General features: G+C 60.9%; 3 protein-coding genes across 11 annotated transcripts in view; 2 read left to right on the top strand and 1 right to left on the bottom strand.

Moving 5' to 3' along the window:
• Positions 1 to 4,622, top strand: part of VAC14 (VAC14 component of PIKFYVE complex) — a 99,507-nt gene extending 94,885 nt beyond the window's left edge. Inside the window, exon 19 of the mRNA XM_066242654.1 lies at positions 4,046 to 4,622. Coding sequence (XP_066098751.1) covers positions 4,046 to 4,208 — 163 coding nt within the window. The 3' untranslated portion in view covers positions 4,209 to 4,622. The remainder of the gene's footprint in view (positions 1 to 4,045) is intronic.
• A 1,243-nt stretch (positions 4,623 to 5,865) lies between these two features.
• MTSS2 (MTSS I-BAR domain containing 2) lies at positions 5,866 to 22,483 on the top strand. 3 transcript variants are annotated; one of them, XM_066242091.1, is made up of 14 exons: positions 5,866 to 6,194; positions 11,017 to 11,078; positions 11,180 to 11,253; positions 12,005 to 12,089; positions 12,170 to 12,261; positions 12,344 to 12,418; positions 13,530 to 13,687; positions 14,088 to 14,195; positions 14,978 to 15,075; positions 16,380 to 16,602; positions 18,285 to 18,359; positions 18,659 to 18,829; positions 19,021 to 19,186; positions 19,262 to 22,483. In XM_066242091.1, the coding sequence occupies exons 1-14, from the start codon at positions 6,126 to 6,128 to the stop codon at positions 20,023 to 20,025; spliced, it is 2,220 nt and encodes a 739-aa protein (XP_066098188.1). In that variant the 5' UTR covers positions 5,866 to 6,125; the 3' UTR covers positions 20,026 to 22,483. The 3 variants fall into 3 exon arrangements, with proteins under 3 accessions (XP_066098188.1, XP_066098191.1, XP_066098189.1); XM_066242094.1 differs by having other exon boundaries at positions 16,476 to 16,602; XM_066242092.1 differs by lacking the exon at positions 18,285 to 18,359.
• A 603-nt stretch (positions 22,484 to 23,086) lies between these two features.
• IL34 (interleukin 34) overlaps positions 23,087 to 27,112 on the bottom strand; it is a 77,753-nt gene continuing 73,727 nt past the window's right edge. For 6 of the 7 annotated variants that reach the window (XM_066243776.1, XM_066243773.1, XM_066243778.1 and 3 more), the window contains exons 3-7: positions 26,671 to 26,804; positions 25,737 to 25,814; positions 25,297 to 25,458; positions 24,009 to 24,144; positions 23,088 to 23,784 (exon numbers count right to left, since the gene is read on the bottom strand). In XM_066243776.1, the coding sequence (XP_066099873.1) occupies positions 23,690 to 23,784; positions 24,009 to 24,144; positions 25,297 to 25,458; positions 25,737 to 25,814; positions 26,671 to 26,804 (605 nt within the window). In that variant the 3' untranslated portion in view covers positions 23,088 to 23,689. Of the gene's footprint in view, positions 23,785 to 24,008; positions 24,145 to 25,296; positions 25,459 to 25,736; positions 25,815 to 26,670; positions 26,805 to 27,112 lie in introns of all 7 variants that reach the window. The other variant, XM_066243779.1, reaches the window with a different exon arrangement.

A 27,112-nucleotide genomic window follows, 5' to 3' on the forward strand; every position in this document is an offset into this window, starting at 1 on the left:
CTGGGTGGGTGGGAGGTAGGGTGCACCAGTGGCCGCACTGCTCGGGTCCTGCCCACAGGAACGGGCACTAGAAACACCTGCGCCAGGAGGTCCAGCACAGACAGCTCTGGCAGGAGAGCTGCAGCCCCTGGGGTGTCCAGTCTCCCACCCGACCCACTGCTGGCCTGGCCCCCAGAGGCTGTTGGGCCATGTCTATATTTGGTAACCTTGGAGGCTTTGCCTCATCCACAGGCATTTGGCATCCGAGATGGAAAATTTCACTTGTCAGGTCGCCATGGAAACAAGCAGAGCCACTGAGAAGATTTACGCTGAATGGAGCGCGCCCAGCTTGCATCAGATGCCCTGTGTGTCTAGAATTCCCTCCCAGGCTGTTCAAGCCACACGGCAGGCCTGGCGCCTCGCTCCTGTGAAGAGCCTCGGGCCTTTGCCATTGGGACGGACACAGGCGGCCTTGAGATGGGCCTGCCCAGTACTTAGCCCCTGATCCAAACCCTGCACCCTCCATTCCACTGGGCTCAGGCTCCCACCACCCCTCCCACCCGCCTGGTCGCCCCACAAGCTGGGTGCGGGCACCTGACTGGTTGTCTGCCCCAGGCCAGCTGAAGGGGCTTGAGCCCTGAGTAAGAGTGGTCCCCAGACCGAGGCCCAGCTCCTGCTCATCCTGACCCCTTCTGCCAACAGCAGCTCATGGGGGTAGCAGTGCTAGGCACTGTCCCAGCTGCTCATGGTGCCACCGCGTCATCCCCAGGGAGCAGCGTGCAATTGGGTTTACGCTGGGGAGAAAGGCCCTGCAGCCACACTGCTGTGCTGGCCTTGCCTCTGGACTGGCCTTTCTGGTACCTGGTGGGTGTCAGGGTCACCCTGGCAGGCACCTAGGAAGGACGGTGCAGTGGGAGGGGCGATGGAGGCAGGAAGGTCTTCTTCCCTCCCTTTCGGGGACCAGCCTGCCTTCCAGGGGGAGGCCTCCGGACCAGGCTGTGGACCCTGAGCTGCTAAGGGCAAGTCCTTTCTTCAAGCTCTGCCCACTGTATCTCCTCCTTATCTCAGAACAGTCGGATCCTCCTGGCATGCCCCCAGCCAGGGTAGGGCAGGCTTGCCCAGGAAGCTCAGAAAATGAGCATTCCTTTAGGATCTCCCATGGTCAGGGAAGTCTGGGACAGGGGTTGAGGCAGTTCATAGGCCTGGATTAGGATCTGACCTGAGGTCTGTGACCCTAGGCAAGCCACACAACTTTCTCTGGGTTTCATCAGTAAGTGAGCGTTTGAACTAACTGGGTGCTTGAGGCTCTGCCTGCCTTCAGAGCTCTGGGTTCCAGCTGTTTTTAGTAAGGCGCTTGACAGAGCTACCATAGGGACAGGCAGGGAGCAGCAGGTGAGGAAGGGGCCTCAGGAACAGCTGGGGGAGGGGTTGGGTTGCAGGGTTGGGCTCAGGGGGACAACTCACACCCTGGAGGGGGGCTGAGGACAGTCCCTGTCCCGGGAGAGGCAGGCAGCTGGAAGACAGCATCAAGTTGCCCGACAGGCCTGCGAGCAGGGAACAGCTGAGGGAGTTGGCGCTGCTCGCCTCTCCCTCGTCCTGTGTGCTCAAGGCGCCAGCAGGGCTGGGGGTGGCCGCTCAGGCTTCCAGTCTGCTCCCCAAAGACCTCCTTGGTGAGGCTGGAGGCACCCTTTGAAGGAAAAGCTGATGGCACTTGCCAGCAGTAGCCTGGTGACAGGTGCGTGGGTGGGGTAGGCAGGAGAGCCCACTCTGCTTTCTGGAATCCCAGCTCTGTGCTGCTGGCTGGGTGTCCTCCAGCCGCTCACTGCCTGAGGGTCGTTGTCAACATGAAAAGAGCACAAAGGACCTGGGCAGTGGCTGTGCCCCTCCAGAGGCAGGGAGAAGAGCCCTGGCCTCCAGGCTCTGAGGAGACCATCCCCGCCCCCTGGGACATATCCCTTGCTCCCAAGATCTCAGGCCAGGAGAACTTCCCCCAGGGAGCTGAGTCACTGGGGGCAAGACTATTTGCCACCACAAGGACCAGAGAGCAAGGTGCAGCCCAGTCCTCCCAACCCCTACCCCTTCCCTGGCCACATCTTTGCACATCATCCTGGGTTTGCCATTCACTGCCAGCAGCTCCATGGAAACCCCTCCTCTCAGTCCCTCCTTGGGACCTAATGCTTTGGTTTTCCAGGAGTATGGAGGGGGCAGCATAAAGATGCGTGGACACCCAGCGTCAGACGACGTACTTCAGTGTCATTTCTGTGGCCTCCCGTTTCCAGGCCTGGGATGGAGTAGCATCCGGCCACCCCCTGAAGTTAGAGGTCCAAGCTCCAGGCTGTCCCTCAGTCTCCTTAGAAGCCCAGGTTTCTCTCTTGGGATAGTGGCTGACAAGGAGCTCCCTCCCCTCTTCCCAGGACAATTGAAAGCAGCCACCAGAGTCCAAAATGCTGCCTGGTCTGCCCCCTTAGAGCGGGCCCCACTTTGTTGATCTTTGTTGAACTAACATGGCCAGAGCCCCAGCCCGGAAGGCAAGGCCTGAGGCCCAGGCAGGAAGCAACCACAGCTACCAGGTAAGGTGTTTGCAGATGCTACACCTTCACCAGAAAGGCAAGAAGAAACAGGCCACGTAGGGGTCCAGGTGGCCATCTAAAGGCTCCAGATGACAACCCAGTCATGGGAAGGGTCCCCACTGTCCCTGTTCCAGCCCCAGCAGCCCAGGGGATGGTCAGCGACGCCCCGTCAGGCTCAGACCATTGGTCGCCTGTACCTTAATGGATGCCAGGATCACTGCTGAGAGTTCCATTTGGGTGAAGCACCACTGTGTTCCCAAAAACGAACTGAGCAGCTCATGTGCCCCAGGCCTGTAGCTGCTGGGCCCTGGCTGACCTCACCTCAGAGGGCAGAGTTGTAGCCCAGTGGCTGCCCATCAGGTACCTAGGCAGGGGCTGGGCACCAGGGGCAAGTCTGGAGGAATCCCCACAACAACTCTGGGGAGGCTCCTGTGGCCACCCCCCTTTACAGATGAGGAAACTAAGTCACATATCCAAGGTCAAATGGCTAGAAAGCGGAGTGGTCGTGTTACTATTGGGCTGGGTCTGTCTAGTTCCTGTGCTCAGTTGATGCCCAGACACCCCCTCCAACCCCCATACTGGGGTCTCTTCATGAACTCACAGGACTCAGGGACTCTCCTGAACAGCCCATAGCCTTCATGAGACCCCTGTTTAGAGTTCCAACAGCCACCAGGCCTCAGGAGCTGGAGGAGGGAACTCGCCAGCCACACACATCTGCTTCCTCAAGCCAGTGAGGTTAAGGGAAGGAGGAGGAGTCAACCATGACACTGCTGGAGGGGTGGTTAGGAATGGGACCAGGGCCTAGGGGGATGTAGTGGTCTGAAGGGGCAACAGGGCTACCACACTGCATAACTAGCAAGCACCAGGCCCAGTGTAATTGTGCCGTTGTGCTGCTGTACTGAACAATGGGAGGGTGGGAGCAGCAGGAGTTGTAGGAGCCACCAGCATGCCCAGTGATCAGACCAGCTTCCCTTCCCCAGGGACAAGGAGTGCCTGCAGGCTTCTGAGCCCCCACATTCAAAAGTAGATGTCCTGCCAAACTGGGGGCCCCGTAGAGACTCCAGCCATCCCTGTTGGCCCTAGCCCTAGCCTGGCCCCATAGAAAAGGCCAGGCTGCCTCCTCCCCCTATCCCTGGACCCTGTTCAGGTCCCAGCTGGCTTCCTGGCTGGCTGCTAGCCCTGGCTTTCACCCCAAAGGGAGCCACTCGTAAACAGGAAATGCTTCCCAATGCAATGCCTGCTCTGGGCGCTGTTGCCAGCCCACGGCTGAAGGCCATATCCAAGAAGCAGTGTTGACTGGTCTCAGCAACTGCAGAAGAGGGGGTGTTCTTGGGCTCCTCAACACTGCCGGGCTGTTGGGGAAGGGTTGCTGAGCCTGAGGCAGACAGACTCACGGGGCTTGAGTGCTACCAGCCTGTGGCGCTTCCCCCCTTCATCCTGTAGCCCCCACATGTGCTGAGACATTGACACAGGGCCCTTGTGCTCCCTCTCCCCAGAGACAGTCTGAAGGCAGCCCCCAAGTCGCAGAAAACAGACTCCCCCAGCATCGACTATGCAGAGCTGCTGCAGCACTTTGAGAAGGTCCAGAAGAAGCACCTGGAAGTGAGGCACCAGCGGAGTGGGCGTGGGGATCACCTGGACCGGAGGGTTGTCCTCTGACAGACCTGGCGTGGAAAAGGGCATAAGGAGTGGTCCCCAGGAGCACTTGGGATCTTCAGGCCCTTTCCCCATGGAGCCCAAGGACCTGCATCAAGGGCAGGGCTGGCCCTGCCACCAGCCTGATGGGGGTGGGGGCTTAAGGGTATTCTGTCCACCCAAACTCCTCTCACAGCCCAGCCCCCAGCACTGTCCAGCATTCAGCTAGAGCTGGCTTCCACCAGGATGGGACCACAGCCTCAGACATCACCTATCCTCTGGAATAGGTCTCTTTCTAATGCCCTCTTGTAAAAGAGCTTGACCTCCCTAGCCCACCAGCGCTCTGGCCTCATGCGCTGTGTGCACACAGGGGCCAGTACAGAGGTCTGTATGAAAGATGCATCCCTGTCCCAATAAAGAAATGACAGAAAACCTCAACCTGCACCTGCTGCTTCTTCCCACTGGCATCTGCCCCAGGACCTTGCCACCTATCCTGGAGAGCCCAAGGAGTGCTAGCTGCACTGGGAAAGTCTGGTCACTACAAACTTACTTGGCAGGTGTGGGCCCAGGGAGACCCAGCTCTCATTCCTAGGATTTGCTCCTCCTTCCTGGAGACCACTAAGCACTGACCTGCCTGGAATCCTGAAAGCTTCCCAGCTACCTGACTTGTCCATCCTGATTCCCTTGGAGGCAATGGGACATGGGCTCATTGGACAGGTGAACTGAGCTCACCTAAAGAGTTTCTGAATGAAAGGGCATTTGCACACTGCAGAGCTCTGCAGATCACAGGGGATGGTAAGGAGGAACCAGACCAATGCAAGGTTTGGCTAAATGAGTTGCATGTGTAGACCTGGGTTAGACCCTGAAGCCTCATGTTGGTCTAACACCTCCTAAGTGACTCAGGGTCCTTGGAGTGGAAGAGAAAGCTTTTTCCTAGAGCCCCAGCATCTCTGAGACGGTGGGTTTTATTCCTGGAGACACCAAGAGTCAGGCTGTACTGGCTCGTGCACACGTGTGCGTCCACACACACGTGTGCCCAGGGACTGGGGACGCGGCCCCCTTCTGCCCTACTGGTCTGACAAGGTCCCCACCCCAAAGAAGAAAGTTGTCTAAGGACCAGGACACTACTAACCCTAAAAGCCTGGCCTCAGGCACCCCATCCAGGTGCACCGGCGCCTCTTGGAAAAAGAGCCAAAGAACTTTTCTGAAGGAGGGTCAGAACTCGACTGTGCCGGGGATGAAAAGCCCCATGGCGGGAGGCCCTCGGGACACCTTGCACTCCCGCGGCGTGTGGTGTGGGCGTCCAACGGGATGCTGCGAGGGGACCCCAGCCCTCCGCAGGTCCGCTCAAAGCGCAGAAAGCCCCCGGCGGGAGACCAAATGATTAAAAAAAAAAAAAACTGCGATGAGCCCCTACCCGTGGACCGTCCCACCCCCGCAGGGTGGCCCGCGGGCCCCGCCCCAGCGCCGCCCACGACTCGCGGAGGCGCCCGCGCCGCGGGCCCTGCTTGCCCGACCAGTCTGGTCGCGCTGGGCTCGGATTTCAAAGCCGCGGTGCCTGGCGGCGAACGGGCCTGCGCCCGCCCGGCGGTTCCCACAGCCCCTCCCGCCGCGCACCCCCCCCCCCCCGCGTCCCCCTGCGCCGCGCCCACGTGACGCCCGCGCCGCGGCGGCTCCGGTTACCGCCGCCTCAGTCCCCGCGCCGAGGCCGCGCCGTCAGCTGCCCGCGCCGCGCCCCCCGCGCCGCCGCCAGCCCCGCCACGACATGGCCCGCGCCGCCCCGCGGCGGCCCGCAACCCTGGAGCGCGGCGCGGCCGGGCGCTGAGCGCGGCCCCCAGGCGGCAGGCCCGGCCGGGCCCGGAGCGAGCGCCCGCCGCCGCCCGGCTTCCCCGGGCCGGCTCCCCGCGCCCCGCCCGCGCTCTGCCGCCGCTTGGCCCGAGCATGGAGACGGCGGAGAAGGAGTGCGGCGCCCTGGGCGGGCTCTTCCAGGCCATCGTCAACGACATGAAGGTAACGGGGTGCGCGGGTGCGGGTCCCCGTGGGGCGCGTGGCGGCGGGCAGCCGTGCCTGCTGTGTCTGTGCACCGCGGGGTCCGTGTGTCCTTGTCTAGCTTTCTGAGCGGGGCTGGCCTGCGTCTGCTGTGTGCCGGGGGCTCCGGGCGCCTGTTTGGGGGGTGTTGGGGTGTCCGTCGGTCCCGAGGTCTGTGCTCGGGGTCTCCCGGATCGCAGCGCCCCCGTGGGTTCGCGAGCGGAGCCTGTGTACACCCGGGCTCCCTGCGCCCCAGATCCTCACAGCATGAATGGGGTTTGGCTCCTGGGGCAACTCAGTGGACCTTTAACCAGGTACCGGGTCTCTCCGCCTCCTCCCCCTAGCGATGCCCCCCCCACACACACACACACACCTCTAACGCTAGCCTTGGAGCCCAGACAATGCTGTCACCGCCAAAGCAGGAGAAAATAATCAAGCGGAGAATCATTAACTCCTTCCCCACCGGCCTTGGTCACTGTGCCCGACCCTGCTACTGCCGCCCTGGCCCCGGCCCCCCCACAGCGACCCCAGGAAGCTCTAGGACTGCAAGGTCTCCAGGCTGAGTGCCCCTGCATCCCAGGGCCTCCATGGGAGGAGGCACGGAGAGGGTTGGGATTTATAGAGCTACCCCAGGGGAGGGCCTTCCCTAGCCTACTTCCACCCCAGGCCTCACCTCCATCCCTTCCCCACGATTGCCCAAGGTCAGACTGGAGCAAGCCACTGGCTCCTCGCCCACCACTGGCTCACCAGGTGGGGAAACTGAGGCCTGGGAATGGCTCAAGGTCATTTAGGAGACTGTTGGACACTGTTCCTGACCTCGCCCCTTATTGCTGATGTAGGAGGCCAGGGGCATCCTCTCCCCAGAGAGGGTTTGGCAGAGCTGGACGATGACCAGAGAGGAGGTCCAGCTCCAGTGACAGGATGGGGGGCGGGAACCGGCCTTTCTACCCTTCTCTTTTGGGGTGAGGAAAGAGCAAGGAAGAGAACTAGGTTCCCCACGGGAACTCCTGAGAGCCACCACCAGCTCAGCCTGTCACACACTTCCAAGTGCACAACACACAGTCCCATGGTGACATCACAGGTGATACCACAGGCCCAGGAGAAAACATCACTCATGAAGGTGCAGCCTGCCTCACACTAAGGCAGCCCCATCAGGGGGTGGAGGGTTACAGGCATGCCAGGGGGTCCTGGTGCTGCCAGGGAATGTTCTCAGGTGCAGCTGCCAGGTACCTGCCTCCCCAGAAGAGGCCTGACCCACCCCTCGGCCTGGGACTACGGACAGAGGGCATGTAGGTGCCCTCTGCCCCCACATGGGCTGCCTCCCCTAAGACCTTCATCCCTTCCAAGCCCACCTCTGGGCCCTTCTGCTAGCCCTCTACTCTCAGCAGCTCCTGCCGCCCTATGGATATCACAGCCCTGGCACCAGGATCCCCTCCGGGGGCCAGGTAGCCCAGACCACCCTCATCCCGCCACCTCCAGGACCGACACCCTCCCACTAGCAACCTGTCCTCAAGCACTGCAGAGAGCAGCAGCTTTTGCTCAGAGAAGGGGGCAGGACTGCTTCCTCCCTCTCCGACATGTTTGCAAGGAACTTTGGGATGAGACAGAAGGGAATGGGCCCAGATTGTAGCAATGGATTCAAGCAGGATTTTCTGACAGGTGGAGGCAAAATGGGAGAGGTTTCACCTGGGGTGATGCCAAGTACAGATACTCTACTGCCTATGACATATGCATGTGTTCCAGCCAGGGACAGAGCAGGGGACTGGGCCACCTGGAGACCCATCACCTGGCTGTAGGTGGCAGCGTCTGGCTCTTCCTCAGAGGGTAGCTATGTCGAGGGAATAAGTTTGCCCCATGAGGCTTCCCCACAGCATGTCCACAGGTCCTACAAGAGCCCACCCTGGCCCTTCTGAAGGCTCAGACCCTGGCTTGAGGGTTGGGGGAGGGCTCTACAAGCTGTTCCTGGAGCCTGGAAGGTGTGGAGCAGGGCACCCACTCAGGGATGAGGACGGGGCTCTCAGGAGCTGCCCCTGCCTACTGTGCCTCACTGAACTTGGCTCATATGCCCACTGAAGTCCAGAGCGGGACAGGGACTCACCCAAGATGATGGGACTGGGCTCTGCCTTGGCCCCCGCCGGCCTGGGCAGCACCTTCAGCAGAGTGAATGGGCCTCCACCCAGCACTGGCCTGTTCAGAAAATGGGGTCATACTTTTTGCCTACTCTCAAGAGTGGGGAATGTCACCCAGACACAGAGGCCCTGGCTGGGCTCCTGGCAGGGAGGCAGGGGGCCTGTGTCTGTTAGCCGGCATTAACTGAGCACTTAACTAGGTCCCAGCACAGTGCTGTTTCTCAGTCTCAGTACTGACCCCGTGAAGGAGGCATAGTTCCCATCCTGATCCTGCATGTGAGGAGACTTGAGACTCAGGGGGCGTTCCTGGCCCAGGGTCACCTGGAAAGCCCTCTCTCTGGGATTGTAGCTGGTCACTCACCTACACAGCCAATGTTAGGACTACGACCACCACCCAGACAGTTTCTGAGGGCCCAGAGGCCCCAACAGTCTCTTCACTGGTCTTATCCCTTCCACTTGGACACCTCTAGTGACAAGCACATCACCTGCCCCCTCCAGAGTCGCCCGAGCCCACTGTGCTGGGGACAGACCGGTCGTTTCTCCCATCCCTGTAGTCCCTGTCTCTCCCCACCCTTGATGCCCAGTTACTCATCTCTCCGCAGCCTCTACCCTGACTGCAGTGACCGTTCAGACAGAGTATCAAATCCTGACTCTGCCACTCGGCGGCCTGGGCAAGTCTGACCTTAATCTGCCTAAGCCGCCACATCTGTAGACATCTGTAGAATGGGGGTGATAAGTCTGCATTTCACAGGGCTTGTTAGAGGGATTCGGTGCGATCACACAGTGACAGGGCTCAGCACGGTGCCTGGAACACACCGAGCCCTTGATCAACAGTAGTAATCACTGTCAGGTGCGGGCCCAGGTGAAGACTGACTCTCCTGGGGCACTGGCTGCTCTAGCCCCTCAAATCCTCATCCCTGGGGACCCTTATGAATTACCAGTGGGGGTGGAGTCCCCAGTCCTTAGGGATAGGTTCTCAGTCCATCTGCTAAGGAGGAAGTGGGCCTGGCCTCCCCACGCCCCATCTTGTCCCCTCCACACGAGAGCGAGACTGTGAAGGTCTGAGATGGAGTGAGCCTGGCTGGGTCCGAGCTGTCAGGGTGGGCCGTGGGGAGTAGGGCCTTCTTTCTACCCGGCTTTACCTGACCCCTTGCTCTCTTAGACTGCCCGGGGGCCTGGGTAGCTGCCCTGGACGCCTGCACCCCAGCCTCCTCTCTCCTCCCTGGAGGGCTCGGCAAGGCTTCAGGGTTGAAAGGGTCAAGGTGGTGGGAGGGTGCCACCTTTTAACACGTGAACTTGACTGAAAGAGAACTTGACTGAAAGAACTGCCGAGCTAAAGTCAGCCCGAGGGTGCCACCTTTTAACAAGTGAACTTGACCCGAAAGAACTGCCGAGCTAAAGTCAGCCCGAGGGTGCCACCTTTTAGAAGACCCGTGGGGGTGCCAAGGTGAGGGTGAGGTGCTCGGGCCTGCCAGGGCTGACCTCCCAGGCCCCTTCTCCCCGAGCTTTGCCCACATGGAGACAGCCCACCCACAGCCTCCCCCTCCAGTTCCAGCCTGTGTGAACTTCTCAAATATTTGTTTTCCCTGGGCCCTGGCTGGGCTGGGCTGGGAGGGGAGGGAGTTTCAGAGGCTCCCAGCAGCTGCCCCGTCTCCTTCCCACCGCTGCAGGCTGTCCTCCGCTGAGGAGGCCATCCCAAGCCTGCCCCTGGGCTCCCGCCCAGCTGGGCTCCCTCCGAGACCTTGAAGGCAGGGGTCTCCACCTTCCCCTTTTCCTTGGGATTAGTCCCAGGGCCTCATCCCACATGGAAGCCCCTTGGAGCTGGGGCTTTGCTGGCCTGGGGCTCCCTTTCAAGAGTTAAGACCCCCATGGGGCTCTTGGGCCATGGCTGAGGTTTCTCCAAGACCCAGCAGCCATGGGAGGGCACATTAGCCAGAAAAGCCCCTTGATTAGACTGGACAACTCAGTCACCAGGAGCTCAGCCTCCCTACTGGGAAACCCCCTCCCAATTCAGAGCTTTGGGCCAGGCTGGGATAAAGGCCACACTGTGTCTCCAGGACAAGGGGGTGCCGGGGGTGGAAAAAGGTGGCACTGTTGGCCGCACAAGGCCCCATTCAGCCCAGGGCCTGGCTGTCCTGGACGGGCTGGCTGGGCCCTGCAGCAGTCACACCCTCGCTGGGCCTGGGAGCCACCGCTGCTGGCTAGGCTGGCTGGCAGGGCTGGCAGCAGCTTCCAGGGCACAGAGTGGGGCCCTCTGGGGCTCTAGTTTAGACCTAGAGTACCTTGAACCCCACCACTGTACATAGGGCCTCTCATGCGGCTTAGCCCAAATGCCCTGCCAAGACCCTGGGCAGCCCAGGGGACCCAGAACCTGCCATTTACTGTTTCCATATCCCTTGAGGGAGGATGTGACTGCAGGCAAGAGGCCGAACTTCCTGACTGTCAGGGAGGAGGGATGAGCAAAGGCATCTGTTCCCCAGGCCAGGATTTCCTCGTGCCCCATGGCTCTGTCGTTGGTCCTCTGTCTCCCTGGAGGGCCCAGGAGCCGCCCTCTCCAGGAGGGCGGGGTTGATTTCAGAAGCTGCCCGGAGTCTGGACAGAGGCATGTGGGGGGCCCAGCCCAGTGGAACCCTGAGCCCCATAGAGTCTCACTTCCTCTCCCATTTTCTCTGCAGAGCTCCTACCCCATTTGGGAGGACTTCAACTCCAAGGCCACAAAGCTGCATTCCCAGCTGAGGTGAGGCTGCTGAGGACGTCCCAACTGGGAAGGGGAGGGGGCTGGGGGGTGAGGACACCTCACCACTAACCAGCCCACTGTCCATCTCCCCGTCTCCCCAGGACCACTGTGCTGGCTGCTGTGGCCTTCTTGGATGCCTTCCAGAAAGTGGCTGACATGGCCACCAACACCCGAGGTGGGGGGGGGGCACAGCTGGAGGCTAGGGAGGCCCCAGGTTAGGCTGGAGGCTGGACTGGCTGAGTGGGGTATGAGCCAGGGAGGGACACTAGGCCCAGAGTCAGGATCTTGCGTTCTGCTCCCTAAGGAAGGGGCTGATGATAAAGTGACGAGAGTGAGCCTCTCATCACTAGAGGCATGTAAGCAGGAATCGGTGATTGGTGACAGGGATGTTACAGGGGCTTCCTTTCTGGCTATGATATACTCATTTGACCCCTCACCTCAGCCAGAGTTGTACCCCGTTATGTACAATGAGTCTCATTGTGGCATCTCCTTTGCTTTCTGGTCTGAGTAGCAGCTACTTGGGACTTCTCTTTCTCTGGGTGATGAGAACCGAGGCAGTGGGTGCTTGCTGACACTCACGGCTGCATCTGAGCATACCTGGATGGGAGGAGATTTTGGCCTGCTCTTGGGCCAGTCTTTGATTCTGGCCTCTCCCAGCTGAGTGAAGGGTTCCCGGCTTGACCACCAGAGCATCCGCAGCTGCAGGAGGCTGGCATGACTGGCATGGTCCTGTACAGAGGAGGGGACTCTGTAACTGTGGAGGAATGATTAAGCCCCCTGCATGGGGCTGGCAGGATTGCAAGATGCTAGGGACGGCTGCTGACTGCAGCGGGGCCTTCGCGGGCCAGCACGCCCCCTCGCGGCCGAGTCCGGCATTGCAGAAGCCCCAGCGGGCCCATTCCCATGCCTCGCGCTTGCCTCGCCAGGGGCCACACGGGACATCGGCTCGGCGCTCACGCGCATGTGCATGCGCCACCGCAGCATCGAGACCAAGCTGCGGCAGTTCACCAAGTGAGTGGGCGCCACGGCCGGGCAGGGTTGTTGCAGGGAGAATCCCCTGCTGGCCCTGACCTGCACACCCATGTTCATAGCGCCCTGCTGGAGAGCCTCATCAACCCACTGCAGGAGCGCATTGAAGACTGGAAGAAGTCAGTCAACCAGCTGGACAAGGACCACGCAAAAGGTGAGGCGAGGGCTCAGCCTGGGTTTCCGCCCCAACGCAGCAGGGAGCCGGGCATAGCGCTTCTCTCTCATCCCCTGCACAGAGTACAAACGAGCCCGGCATGAGATCAAGAAAAAGTCTTCAGACACGCTGAAGCTGCAGAAGAAAGCTCGCAAAGGTAGAGCCCCAGGCTGCCCGCGGAGGCACAGCCCCAGGGGCCCACTGCATCTGCCCAGCGCCCTCTGGCGCGGCCGGGGGCGTCATCCTGGCTAGAGGGCCCTGTCCTGGACACAGGCCACTCCAACCTGCTGGGTGGGACAGAGGGAGCTTCCCTGCAGCCCAGCCCTTGCCTTGGCCCTCCCCTCTCAGGGAGGTGGCCGGAGGCTCGCAGGCCCAGGCGCCCCGCCCCTCCCCAGAAGTGGCTCTGTCCATCCGGCTGTCTTTCACACATTCTTTCTTTCTCTGTCTCTCCTTCTCCCACATCCTTCCTGTAGAGCTACTTGGTAAGTCAAATGTCCGTCTCTCCAGCTGCTCCTCCCGTCCTTGTCGCATTTGTCTGTCTCCCCCAGCTCAGGGCCATTGGAAGGAGCCTCTCCAGGCCAAGGAGGAGCAAGGAAGGCGGTGGGTCCAGCGAGGGAGGGGCCTGGGGCACAGTCCCCCTGGGGCCATTGCTGGGTCAGCCTGCCAGGCCAGGCTGGGTGGGGGCACAGGCCGTGGTTGCCCTGCCCCCGCCCACCACCCAGCGTTTTTACCTGTCACCTCCCCACTCCCTGTCTCGCTGCTCCTCTACATCATCCTCTCACCTCTCTCTGTCTCTTTCGCTGCTTCTTGGTGTCGCTGTTGCTGTCCTTGTGCATTGCTCCCTGAGCTGAGTGGGGCCCACACTGAGACACCTCCGCCCTGCTCCCAGGGCCCGGAGGACAGCTGAGTCCCATGCTCTGTAGTGTCCTGTTTCCACCCCACCTCCCTGGAGCATGGGAGGCGAGAGGGCACCCTCCTGTGGACAGTGAGGGTGTCCTGGGCACAGTCATTTAGGGCAGCCCACCCCAGGTCCTGGGTGGCTTTGCAGCTGTGGTGTCTTTTCCTTTGTGCGTGTCTGTCTGTCCTCTTTGCCTGCTCTGGGGACCAACCTCTCCACAAGCCCTGGAGTCCTGACATCCCTCCCCGGCCCCCGGCCCCCATGGCAGCGTCCAGCCCTGCAGCCAGGGACACCACCACGGGGCCTGAGCCGCAGACGCAGCGAGCTGGGCTGGGGACCCCAGCGTGGCCTCTCCTCCTAACCCCTCCAGGGAAAGGAGACCTGCAGCCGCAGCTGGACAGCGCCCTGCAGGACGTCAACGACATGTACCTGCTGCTGGAGGAGACGGAGAAGCAGGCGGTGCGCCGGGCCCTGATCGAGGAGCGAGGCCGCTTCTGCACCTTCATCACTTTCCTGCAGCCTGTGGTGGTGGGTCCCTCAGGCCGGAGTGGCATTCAAAGGGTCGCACAGTTGGGCTGGTTGAGCAGTCCCCCGGGGTGCTACCATCACCGCATCCCAAGAATTAGAATTTGGGAACTGCTGGGTATGAGTTGTTTTTGGTGACTTGGTCCCAGCAGGCTGAGCCAGGCCCAGAGTTGATCTCTTGACCTTGGAGAAAGGCCACCTCTCAGTGACCCTGGCTGGGTGCATTCAGTGCTGAGTGCTTCTATCCGAAGCCTGTCTCATAACTCATCACTGGCGTGGTCTGGACCGACGGTCACGCCAGCCCCAGGCTGAGAGGGTGGAGGAGGAGCGGCCAGGTGCGGCCTGTTCCTCCAGGGTGGGCAGGCGGGGCCCAGGCTGGGGCTCTGACTCACCGCTTCCTCAGAACGGCGAACTGACCATGCTGGGCGAGATCACCCACCTGCAGGGCATCATCGATGACCTGGTGGTGCTGACCGCGGAGCCCCACAAGCTGCCCCCTGCCAGCGAGCAGGTACGGCCAGCCCCGGGGACAGGATGGAAGGCAGTGGCCTGCCCTTGGTTGAAGAGACAGCATTTGGGAGAAGCAGTTGGGGACAGAAGACCAGACATGCCCTGACACCCACTCTGGTCTATCCAAGAGCACCTGCCCAGGTGAAGGGCGATGTGCTCCAGGGGCCTCAGGCTGAGGGAAGATGGACAGAAGTCCCGATTCATGGGGCTTGGCCCTGAGCCTGCCCACCTCACCCCACCACCATGCTCCCCCCGCGCCAGGGTCAGGCCTGTGGCACAGCCCTGTGGCATGGCTCTTACTAGGCACTAGGGGAAAACGAGGCTCAGCGAGGTCTAGAACTTGCCCAAGGGGCACAACACAGCCAGGATTTGAACCCCATGATGTCCTTTATGGTCGTTGTCACCTGGCTTGGCTGCCGGCAACAGCAAGTTCTCAGGAGCGCCTGTTTCTCCCGTATCCCCAGCCTAGCCTAGGCTCAGAAGCTCAGAATTCACTAGGTGTGTGTGACTTGAGAGGCCCAGCCCAGAATGGGCAGCGTCCCCGAGAACCAGAAGGCGGACTCTCCCTAAACACCTCCCCAGCACTCAGAGCTTGCATTAGAAGCTTGCATTTGGAAAAGGCTGGGGGAGGGGGTCAGACTCTGGGAGTCTCCTGCTGCAGCCTGGTTCTCAACTGGGAAAGAGGAGGGGCCCTCGGACCCTACCATCCCTCTGGGGGACCCAGGAAATTAGAAGGCTCTCTGCCAGGCAGGGCTACCTCCAGTGACCTCCATTCATGTCCAGGTGATCAAAGACCTGAAGGGCTCGGACTACAGCTGGTCCTACCAGACCCCACCCTCGTCACCCAGCAGCTCCAGCTCCCGGAAGTCCAGCATGTGTAGGTCAGTGGGGGCCTGGGGGGTGGAGCAGGCACAGGGACGCCCCAAGAGGGAACAGGGAAGCTCCTGCAAGAACTGCACCAAGAATTGCTTCAGGTCCCCACAATTCACGCCATTTCTGTGTCATTGAGGAATTTGCAAGTGTGGAAGGATAGTACACCCTCGGCACACGATAGCAGCTGGAACAGGCACGTGGCAGCAGGCGGGTTTGTGTGGGAACAGCTTCATTTATGGGGCAGTAACCACGTGCCAGGTGCCATGCTTGATACTTTGTGCATTATCTTTATTGACTCCTAACACCGCTGGATAGGGTATGGTGTTAGCTCCATTTCATCACGGGGAAACTGAGACCCAAGACACAGAATCCCAGCATTTAACCTTTGGGCTGGTGAGAATCTAAGACTGGGAGAGGCGTGGAGGCTTCTGGGAACATTTGCTGAGGCCGCAAGCTTACACACACACTGATGGGCTGTTTCCTGAGAACTGGTGCCGGGGCAGCAGCCACAGACCCAGACCCCAGCCCAGGCTGGCCCCCGGCTCCCACCGAATCACCAGGCAGGCGCAGGGTCGAGGCGCTTCCTGAGCTGGCGCCAGGGCAGGGTTTGGAGGAGCTATTTCAGATGCAAGGCTCCTTGGGTGGGAAGGCAGTGAGCACAGAGCCAGTCACTCCTCTGTGCCTGGTACTCCTTCCCCAGAATCATGTCTGGCTGGGCATCTAGGTCCTGGGAGGTGAGCTGGGCACAACTACTATTCCTACAGGGGGAGGAGGGCCTGGGTCTGTTGGATGCCAGGTGGTGGCCCCGCAGGAGGGGGCGCTGATTGCAGGGGACACCCATGACCAGGGACAGGTGCTAGGGGCTTCAGGATCACACTCTGGAGTAGGCAACCCAGAGTGAACGAACTGGTGACACAGAGGATGTGAGCTACAGGGCTGGACACCCTTGAGGGGGTCCGACCGGGGAACTGATGCCTGGTGACTCAGTTTCCCCATTGTTACCTGTCCTAATGATAGAATAAGAGGCAGAGAGACTGCGTTGCCCTGACAGCGGCCCCCAGGGAGCTCGGGTGCTCCGGGGTCGGGCTGGGCCAGATATTTGGTGCTGCCCCTGCCCAGACTCCACCCTGTCCCACGGTCCCAGAACCCAGCTCCTCTGTGGCACCTGGGTCTCAGGACCTTGTAGTCTAATATTGTCTTTTCCTTCCTCTGCCCCTCACCCGTCTCTCCCACCTTCATCTGTCACTTTCCCTCCCACACACACCCCTGTGTCTCCCTGTCTGGCTGCTTGTCCCCCTGTTCACTCCCTCAGCGCCCCCAGCAGCAGTGGCAGCGCCAAGGGTGGCGGAACCCCATGGCCTGGGGGCGCCCAAACATACTCACCCAGTTCCACCTGTCGCTACCGCAGCCTGGCACAGCCCGCCACCGCCACCGCCCGCCTCTCCAGCATCTCCTCCCACGACTCTGGCTTCGTCTCCCAGGATGCCACCTACTCCAAGCCTCCCTCACCCATGCCTTCAGACATCACCAGCCAGGTGAGGGGGTGTCTGCAGCACCACCGGGATGAGGTGCAGTAGCCCCATGCCAGCCTCAGACTATTGGTGTGTGGGACCACCTACAGCTATTGGCACTGGCCTGGGCATCCCCAGGGTCGCCACACTGGGGGCCACTCTGAGTTCACTGCCTCAAGGCTAAGAAGAGGTAGGGAAGGTGTGGAGCAGCCACAGAAGCACAGCCATGTCAACAAGAGGCTTTTGTGGCCCCACTGCCTCCCCTCTTCTGGCCATAGGAGCAAGGAGTGGGCAGCTGCCACCTCTGGCCCCTTGCGACCCACCGCCATCCCCACGCTTGGGGCAGCTCACTCTAACCGCAGAGATTCTCCTCAGGTGCAGGCTCTCGGTTCCTGCAGCCTCAGTGAGATGGACAAACGGAGACCACGGCCAAAGGCAAAGGGAGGTTAGGCCACATGCCCTGAGGCACCGGCAGGGTGACCAGAGTGACCCCACTTGCATTTGATTCCGCGTACCACGCTCCCCGTCAGAGCAGAGCCGCGCTTCCGTCTGGGCTCAGCACTCGCCCTCTGCTCTGCTGCCCGAGGGGGCGCCCACTGTGCAGCCCCTCCCTGTCCGTGCACTGACCAGCCCCCGCCCCCCGCGTGCTCCTCCTTCACGGCCGACCTCTCCGCACTGTTCCTCTTTGCCTCGTGTCCCGTTCACTCCCAGCCTGAGAGAGAAAAGTATCTCTTTTAGAGATTTTATTGATTGCAGAGGGGCAGGGGAAAGAAAGGGAGCAAGAAGCATTCATATGTGCCCTGACCAGGCAAGCCCTGAGGTTGATGCTCTATCCATTGCGCCACAACAGGTCGGACAGAGAGAAAGGTATCTAGTACAGGCGCTCTTTATCATCGGATCAGAGGAAGTTCTTTCTGTTCCTAGTGTAGTGCTGGTGGTTTTATGACTTGAATTTTTTCCATTGAGTTTTTCCACATACTTCATTCCATCAGTTTTTTAAAAGATTTTATTTATTGATTTGAGAGGGGGGGGGGGGAGCAGAGCAGTTGCTTCTCCTATGTGCCTTGGCCGGGCAAGCCCAGGGTTTCGAACCGGCGACCTCAGCGTTCCAGGTCAGCTCTTAGTCACTGCGCCACCACAGGTCAGGCTTTCTGTCGATTTTTGTTGTTGTTTTAACAATTACATTGGGAAAAACCTAAATTTGTCTATTGTTTCCTCTGAAGCCTCATCCTCTGGTACCTTTTCCTTTTATTTTGGTGATCTTGGTTCATCATCAACTGTAAATGAATCCAGGAGTCGTAACAGGTGCGGGAGGGAACTCTGGACCCCCCCCCCCCCCCATGCCTGTTCCTGCCCTTTCCAGACAACAGTGACACTGTCAACCCAGCTGCTGAGGCCAGACATCCACTGCTGTCTTTCATCTCTCTTCCCCTGGCCCACCACATCCAGGCCAGCAGCCAGGCCTGCCGCTCGTTCCCAAAGTGGGTGACTCTTGGGCTGGGCCACAGGGTAGCCCAGAGCTGGCGGCGTGTGCTCTGGGTGCTGCGTTCTGCTGCAGACATCTCGGCCTTGGTCCTGGGGCAGGAGGCGTGGGGCAGGTGCTGTTCGGACCATCTGCTGCATGCTAGCCCTGTGACCAGATCTGTTCTCTCCTCTGCTCTGGCCTCCCCGCCCTGTCTGCCCATCCGCTCGCCTCTGCATAGCAGAAGTCTTCCAGCTCTGCATCCTCTGAGGCCTCGGAAACCTGCCAGTCCGTTAGCGAGTGCAGCTCCCCCACCTCGGTCAGTGCCCCCACCTGCTGCCGGAGACGGGCGGTGTGCAGCCGGGTCCCCACAAGCAAAGCCCTCTGGGCACCAGTCCAGCCACTCCCCCCACACTCACGTCTTTCCCTCCCGGGATGTTGTCCTACCTCTGTGCCCGGCCAGATGGAGGGGTTCCAGCACCCTCCGTACTTGGTCCTTGACCATGATTGTGAGCCTGAGGCCCCACATGCACCAGAAACCCTGGCCTCAACTGCAGTGAGGGGCCCCTGGGAGCTGGCTGGCAGAGGGTGCCCTGACCCCCCTGCCGTGCCCTGCAGGACTGGGCCAAGGCCGGCCCCCACGAGCAGCCCTCCACCCTGCAGCGGAGGAAGGACCGAGTGGAGCTCCTCCGAGACGCAGAGCCATGCCCGGCCAGTGGGGGCGCCCTGGGCCCCAGTGGAGAGGAGGCTCCACGACCCCGAATGTCCCCTGCCACCATCGCAGCCAAGGTAGGCGGCAGCTCCCTCGGCAGCCGAGCCGGGGCCCCCTTCCTCCCCAGGTCAGTGCCAGGAGGACGGGTGCCTGGTCTCAGGGCCAGCTCTGCCCCTGGCGGGAGCTCCCTGGAGTCTGGGCTGGGGGTGGGGGGAGCTGATGGCGGATGCTGGGGAGTGAGGCTTCAGCCTATAGTCTTACCACCTAGCACGGTGAGGAGGTGTCCCCTGCAGCCAGCGACCTGGCCATGGTGCTGACGCGCGGCCTGAGCCTGGAACACCAGAAAAGCAGCCGAGACTCCCTGCAGTACTCCAGCGGCTATAGCACGCAGACCACCACGCCCTCCTGCTCGGAGGACACGATCCCCTCTCAAGGTAGGCCCCCGGGCTGGGGCGGGTGCCTGGGCCTGCAGCCCCCAGGCCCCGGCCCACTGCATCCCGTGCCCCCAGGCTCAGACTACGACTGCTACTCAGTGAACGGGGACGCAGACGGCGAGGGCCCACCCGAGTTCGACAAGTCGTCCACCATCCCTCGCAACAGCAACATCGCCCAGAACTACCGCCGCCTGATCCAGACCAAGCGCCCAGCCTCCACCGCAGGGCTGCCCACAGCCGGGCTGCCCACCGCCTCGGGCGCGCCTCCTGGCGTGGCCACCATCCGCCGAACGCCCTCCACGAAGCCCACGGTGCGCCGTGCCCTCTCCAGCGCTGGCCCTATCCCCATCCGGCCACCCATCGTCCCCGTGAAGACACCCACAGTGCCCGACTCCCCCGGCTATGTGGGACCCACCCGGGCAGGCAGCGAGGAGTGCGTCTTCTACAGCGATGAGGCCGCCTCGCCCCTGGCGCCGGACCTGGTGAAGGCCTCCCCGAAGAGGTTGAGCCTGCCCAACACAGCCTGGGCCAGCCCAGCCTCTGAGCCTGCTGGCTACCCTGGGCCCGGGGCCGAGGACGAGGAGCAGCAGCAGCTGGCAGCCAATCGGCACAGCCTGGTGGAGAAGCTTGGTGAGCTGGTGGCGGGCGCCCATGCCCTGGGTGAGGGCCAGTTCCCCTTCCCCACCGCCCTGTCAGCCACCCCCACCGAGGGGACACCCACCCCACCCCCAGCAGCCACCGGCGACCCCCCAGCTGAAGACATGCTGGTGGCCATCCGGCGTGGGGTGCGGCTCCGCAGGACCATCACCAATGACAGGTCAGCGCCCCGCATCTTGTGATGACACCACCCTCCCACCTCTGGCCAAGGGCGAGGCAGGGGCCTGGCTGCTGGGCCGTGGCTCACAGCAAAGGCGCAGCCAAGAGGGAACAGAGCCAGGCAAGTTGGTTTTTTTTTAAGTCACACAAAGCAAAGCCACTTTATAGAAAGACACCCAGCTTGGATTTCAACATTTAAACAAAAAGTGACTTCTTTAACAGACCTCGCCACATTGGAGCCTGCAGGCCTTGAACTGGATTTAGAGCCTGTTTTATACTCTCCTTGCCCACTCTGTCCCCCTCTTCCTCCCTGCAGGCCCCGCCTTCCCCACATCTCAGTGAGCCCCGAGCCCCCCCCTGCCCACTGCAGAGGGCCAGGCTGCCTCCGCCTTGCCCTCCTGGCCTGGGCTCTGCTAACCTGGCTGGGCTTCTCCCCAGGGCCAGCGGTGCCTCGGGCCTTTCCGGACTGAGCCCCTCCTCTCTCCCCCCCCTTCTCTCCCATGCTCCTTTCCCTCAGAGAGGCGGGGGGCCGTGGGGGGCCAGGTGCCCAAGCAGGTAAGGCAGTGGATTCGACTGAAAAGGATGCAGAATGGCTGGTGGTCACGGGGCAGGTGAAGCTGGGAGGCTGCCTGCTGGAGGAGAAGGGGGTGGGAGCCTAGGGCTCAGTGGAGTCTCAGAGAGGACGTGCAGGGTGCCTGCCTGGAGGAGGCTGGGGACCCTGAGGCAGCTCCCGTGTCCTGGCTTCTCCTCCCCCGTGAGGTGGAGCTGGGGGCAGGGTGGGGCAGCAGGGAAGGAGTCCAGGTGACTCCCGGGTCATGGGCCAGCCCCCAGGAGCTCCTTTCAGATGTCTGGTGCTCATATGGGCACATTAAGGCTAAGTCTGGTGGCACTTTGCTCACAGTTTCAGCGCTTTTGGGTGTGGGAGCTGGAGCAACAGAGGGTGTATACGGGAGGTGTATGTTATGAATAAAATGGAGCTGACTGGACAAGGACTGTGTGTGGGGACAGGGTGGACGATACAGGGTGTGTCCGAGAGTGCCTGAGGGACAGGGGCCCCATTAGTGGTCTGGGGGGCCCATGCAGGAGGATAAGGGCTGATTTGCTCCCCAAAAGCCAGGGGACAGCTGTTCTCCCGCCTCTGGAGCAAAGCCAAATTAAGGGCTTGCAGCCTGTCGGGGGGTGGGGGTCCTCCAGCCAGGCTGAGCTGAGGGCAAGTCCAGGGAGAGTGGCTGTGACTCTCTGTTGCCAGAGGAGATGCCATCCCAGGACACGGCCCCCACCCACAGTCCTGGCCCTGATGGGGGGATGGGGGGATGGGGGTGCCCTTCCCCACCCCTCCATGCACAAAGTTGTGCCAACTCTAAGCAGATAGAAGCAGGTGTACCTCCAAAGCGTGTAGAGCTTCTTGAGGTCCCACAGGCCTACAGAGGACTGGTCTCAACAGGTGCCAGGGCCGCAGGGCAGGGGCCTCCTGTGGTCAGGAGAACAGGCTTCTGGTCTGGACAGGATGGGGTCAGTCTGAGTCTCCTAGCTGGACAGCTTGGTAGTTTTTGTGCCGGAGCTGAGAGCCACGTGGGGCTAGGAACCAAGGGTGCCCCTGAGCGGGTGGAGCCCCCAGCTGCCCAGGGTGATGGAGAACAGTTACCTATTAGTCGCTAGGTCTGAGAACAACCTTGCGAAGAACTCCGGCTGGCCCTGAAGCCCGGGAGTAGGCACCTGGGGGGCCGGATGAGGGAGGGCCTGAGGGAGCCAGAGAGCGGGTGGCCAGTCCGGGCAGCCCCGGGGCGGGGCTTACACTGCCCCTTCCCTCGGGGCTGCGCCAGGCTCTGCCCAGGTAGGCCGATGGAGGAGGGCGTGTGATGGGAGCAGGCACAGAGCAGTGCGGTGGGGTTATGGCTGGGTCCTTGCGTCCTGGGGAGGAAGAACTTGCCTCCTGGGGAGCGGGGGGTGGCTTTGGAGGCTCAGGGAGGGTGTGCCCCCGCCTTGCTCACCCCCACTTCCCCTCCAAGCCACCCCAGGGCTGTAGATAATTCCTTCATCCCTTTGACCACCTCTCATCCATTAGTGCCCACCTCGTAGCCCCTCCCCCGGGATCCAAGCCGACCATCCCGCATCACAGACTTTTGTTTGGGGGACTTCTTACATTTGTTTTACTTTTCATTTTGTACAGAGACATTCTTTTCAAAGTCTTTTGACTGAAGTAACTTTTCTGGTGCTGTTGTTAACTTGTTCCTTCTTTTAATTTATTTCCCTGCCCCAGGCCTCCCTCGTGGTCCCCATGCACCTTTCTACCCCTCACCCCTTCCACACACCCCCATGCCATTGGGACCATTTTGTTTCTTTTCTGTCAGTTTTTGGATAAATTATCCTCTCTGCTCCTCCTCCTCCAGCCCACCCTGCCCTGATTTAAATAGTCACTGCTACAAGTAACAAATGCACTGTGAAGATCCCAGTATTAATAAAGTTGTACTGTAATTAACACCCCTGCCTCTCTGCCTGGCTTCCTGCCCTGCTCCTCACACCTGGGCCTCCAGCATCCCTGTACCCCAGCCTGGGGGTGGGGCTCGCACAGCAGGGGCAGGAGTGGCCAGGCCTTGTGCCAGGACTTACACCTTCGAAAGCTTCAGCTCCATCCTGCTTGGGGCTGTCTGGAAGCAGCCAGACGGAGAGAGCCCGGGAGGCACCCCGGGGGCCAGGCCCACCCTCTGCCCCATCGGGGTAGAAGGAATCCAGCCCCTCAAATGCCCACTGTCCCAGCCCCCAGCCAGGCTCCCTGCACGCCTAGTCAGAGCCCTCCGGCCCAGCCCGCGCGGCCAGCCCCACCCTCTGCCCCATCGGGGTAGAAGGAATCCAGCCCCTCAAATGCCCACTGTCCCAGCCCCCCTGCATGCCAAGTCAGAGCCCTCCGGCCCAGCCCGCGCGGCCAGCCCCACCCTCTGCCCCATCGGGGTAGAAGGAATCCAGCCCCTCAAATGCCCACTGTCCCAGCCCCCCTGCATGCCAAGTCAGAGCCCTCCGGCCCAGCCCGCGCGGCCAGCCCGCCCCTCTCCCACACAATGCACTGGGTAAGCAGGAGGGGGCGGAGGGGCTCCCAGCTGCTCCAGGTCCACCCGTGCAGAGGCAAAGCAAAACAAACCAAAAAGAAATAAAGTGGGTGTTTAATTAAAAAAAACCTAGAGGAGCACCCACTATGGCAAGATAGGGCGTTGGTCTGCGCTTTTCCCACGGGGCCAAGCCGGTCCTCGGCGCACCTGCCTGCCCACCCCAGCAGAGCACTGGGCGCTGCCGCCCGGGAGACCATCAGCACCACCTCAGGCAACGCTGGTGGCCTGGTCGGTGCCAGGGCCTTGAGCTCTGTCCTGTCCACCGTCAGGTGGTCCCCAGCCCCCAGCACTCCAGGTGACCATTTGAGGTACAGAGGGTGGGGCGCTGAGCCTGCCCAGGCACAGAATGGCCCCTGAAAGGAAAACTCCTTTCCTGGGGTTCCTCTCCCGAGGGGGGCTCCCCCCACCACCCAGTGACATCTCAGGCCCAGTCACTGGAAGCTCCCCTGCCTGCCCCATACAAGTCACCACACTGGCCACGAGGGGCAGAAACCTCTGCTTTAGCAGGCACAGAGCTGGGGGCCCAGCCTTGGACCCCAGAGAGCAGGCAGGGAGGTGGGGGCTGCTGGGGCGGGGGGCACAGCTAGGTGGCCATGCACTGCGTCAAGGACTCCGGGCTGTGGGGCTGAGGGCTTGGCACCTCACAGTCCTGCCAGTTTTGGATGGAGCTTTGTTTACCTGCAGGGGAGAGAGGGGAAAAAAACCACAGACGTGGTCAACACACCTTGTCCCCAGAACAAGCCACATTGTTCTTGTCCCCATAAGCAGGGCCTATCTCAGCTTCTAGAGACGGCCCGTCACCCAGGGGAGTGGAGGGCATGCCCAGGAAGGCGCCAGCGCAGCCACTGGTCTGGGCTCAGACACCAGCCCCCTCCCCACCCCACCCCCCACTCGAGCCTTACAGCAGGAGCAGTACAGTAGCTCCATGACCCGGAAGCAGTTGTCCAGCAGAGCTTTGGGCCGCACCAGCTTCAGGCTCAGCCCCGGGGCACTCAGGAGGGACAACACTGCTTCTAACTTGGGGCTGACCTCCACACCCTGGAAAGGAGGAAACCATTAGGACCACGGGCCAGTGAAGAGCAGGGCCACGTGCCACACAGCTGTGGGGGCGTCTCATCTGGGGCCACGCAAACCGCAGCAGACAGACCAGACATCCTGTGACCAGAGGCCTGGGAGCAATTTCTCTCCTTCCTCCAGGTACCCAGTTTCCTGGGGGGAGGGGGGGTTACCCCTCAATGTCCCTCACCCAAGCACAATGCAGGGGCTTTCTTTTTCCCGTCCCTAAAAACAGGACTACCCAGCCCAGGGGCACCAAAGAGCCACTAAAGAAATCACTGGGGCTCCCAGCCTCGGCCGGAATTTCGAGAGCCTCCCCGGAGTTCGAGGCCGCTGCAAAAGCAGTTGCTGGCCCCTCAGTTCAGTATCATCATAAGCTCCCAGTGGCTGCTGGGTGTTCTGGCTGGGGAGCCGGTGGGGGTCGCTGGGGCAAGGGGGTAGCAGGGTCTTGAGGAGGGCTGGGGTAGGGTGTGGAGCACAGCCACATGAGGGTGTGGAGGGGCCCCCATGGCTTGTCCAGGCGCACACTCATCCAATCACCTTACTCTTCAGGTTTTTGGGGACATGTACCCAGAGGCCTCTGATCACCCCTGCTGAGCGGGCAGTTACCAGGAACCTCTTCACTGTTATTATTATTATTATTATTATTATTACTTGAAGCCCCTAGTTTACATTAAGTTTCACTGTGTTGTATAGTTCTATGGGCTTCGACAAATGCATGCTGTCACGTACCCACCTTTACAGCATCATACAGAAGAAGTCCATCACCTGAACACCTCCTGGGCTCTACCTATCCATCCCCCTCCCCTCTCCCACAAAGAAACCTCATTTCTTAGGTGCAGAAACAAAGCCACAGGGTTCAATGACTTGCCCAAGATCACAGAGCCTGGAACAGGCAGGGTCTCGAGCACAACTCCAGCCCCCCAGCCCGCCCGCCTGCCCGCTGGTCATCACAGGCTGTCCCCTCCTCTCTCCCATTTCTGCCACAGCCTTCAGGACATGCAGGAACTTTCCGGGCGTTCACATCCTCCCCAGACAGCCCTTGCCCCTCCACACACACACACATGCATACACACACACACACACACACACACACACACGCATACGGCCTGCCTGCACCTCTGCCCAGCTCACCTTGAGGCCTTGCTGGACATCCAGCAGCAGGGTATGTATGTCCTCCACATACTTCCAGGACGGATGGCCTTCGAGCAGCACCTCCTGCACTGCCTCCGTGGCGCTGAGACTCACCCAGACCCACAGATACCGCAGCTCCTGCTGGCTCACCCGGGCCCTCTGCTGTAGGGGCGGAGAAATCATTGAAACCCCCAGACGGACCTCGCACCCTCCCCACACTGCTCTGACCAGCCCTCCAACTTGCCCCTACGTAGGAAGCCAACTACAGGTGTCCACTATGGACTGTGGACAACCTTGGGCCTAGGCCAAGGGTGAGCTTGCTTGAGGAGCTGGGAACGGCCCCTGGCAACAGGAGCTGCCAAACGGAGGTGGCTCTCAGGAGAGGCCCCTGGGATGGTCCCAGGAGGCAGGGGCCTCCCCAGCGCGGAGGGCAATCTCACCAGCCTGGTGATGTTCGCCACTCTGAGCACCCCTTCATAAGGCACGCTGACCCTGTAGTCGATGGGGAAGTAGAGTTTCTGAGGAGGTAAAGAACAAAACCATGAGGTCAGTCAAAAACGGCTCGGATGGGGTCCCCCAACTGCCCCCGCAGACAATTTGCTGCAGGAGGAGGGGGACTCAGGAGCAGCCTTGTGATGGCAGAGGTGACCCTCTAGGGAAAATGCACTTGGTCCTCCATCGGGACAGAACAGCTGTCTTTCCTCTGAGATACAGGGACGGATGAAACAAAATGCCAAGTTGCTGTTAAGGCAGAAGTTTCAGCCCAGAAACAGTACGAGGACATTACCACCCCGAGAGAGACAGATTCCGGGCGGTGTGGAAGATTAGAAGAGTTCTCTATACTGTCTGTGCTGATGGCCGCACCATCTGCAAGTGCACTGACAACCATGAGTGTGCACTTAGATCAGTGAACTGTGTGGGATGTGAACCATATCGCAATAAAGCTGTTTTAAAATGGAAAAACATGTGGGCTTCTCCACCCTACAAAAAAAAAATAAAAACACCCCGCATTCTAATTTCTAGGTCCTTCTCTCTCCTGTCAATTAATAATAATAAGTGTCTGAGGTTCCTCCAAGGTTTTCTAGAGTCCATTCCTGAGTCACAGGGTGAGTGCCACGTGGAGGTGGAACCAAGGGGCAGACAGAGAAGGAGAGGGAGGCCCCCCCCCAGGGATGGCTGGCTGGAGGAAGAGGGAGAGGGGACAGTCCGTGCAGAGCAGGTGACCAGGCTTGTTGGGGTGTGTGGTGGAGAAAGGCAGAGAAGGGAGCCTTGTGAGGCTCAGAGCTGACACAGATCCAAGGAGGGACTCCGAACGTCTAGCTCAATGAGCTCAGGGGCTTGGGACAGGGGACACAGCAGGTGCCATATGGTTACCATGTACTGAAGGCGGTGCCTGTACTGCAGCTTGTCCCGCAGAAAGCCGGTGATGACACACTCATCGCTCTGGGTCAGGGGCCACAACTCCAAACCCTGGTTCCCCAAGACCATGCCAAGGAGGATCCCGAGATCTGTGGACCGTGCCCAACAGGAACACATGAGCAGCCTGCACCACTTTTACCCTGCCCGGTGTGCAAAGCTCTGCAGTTGTCCTCCCTGCTCCTGGTGACAACTCCCCATGGGTGAGGCGGGAGGGGGAGGGGCACAGGGCCCCAAGGCGGCCTTTCGCCACCAGGAACGGTTTGTCTGTGGTCTGGGCTCCAGGACAGCAGGGCAGGCAAGCTTGAGCCATCCAGCCTGTCAACTCCTGGCCAGAAGCCACGCCCTTGGGTCAGTCTCATCTCCCCACTCCTGCCCCACGAGGCAAGCACGACCTCCC

Source organism: Saccopteryx bilineata, chromosome 9 (genome assembly GCF_036850765.1).
Source record: "Saccopteryx bilineata isolate mSacBil1 chromosome 9, mSacBil1_pri_phased_curated, whole genome shotgun sequence".
Taxonomy (NCBI): Eukaryota; Metazoa; Chordata; class Mammalia; order Chiroptera; family Emballonuridae; genus Saccopteryx; species Saccopteryx bilineata.

Bases quoted from the DNA above. Each gene is read 5' to 3' on its own strand.
- MTSS2 (XM_066242091.1), top strand. From the start codon at position 6,126: ATGGAGACGGCGGAGAAGGAGTGCGGCGCCCTGGGCGGGCTCTTCCAG. The intron at 11,254-12,004 runs GTGGGGGGGGGG...TTGCCTCGCCAG, and splicing joins CATGGCCACCAACACCCGAG to GGGCCACACGGGACATCGGC. The intron at 12,090-12,169 runs GTGAGTGGGCGC...CCATGTTCATAG, and splicing joins AAGCTGCGGCAGTTCACCAA to CGCCCTGCTGGAGAGCCTCA.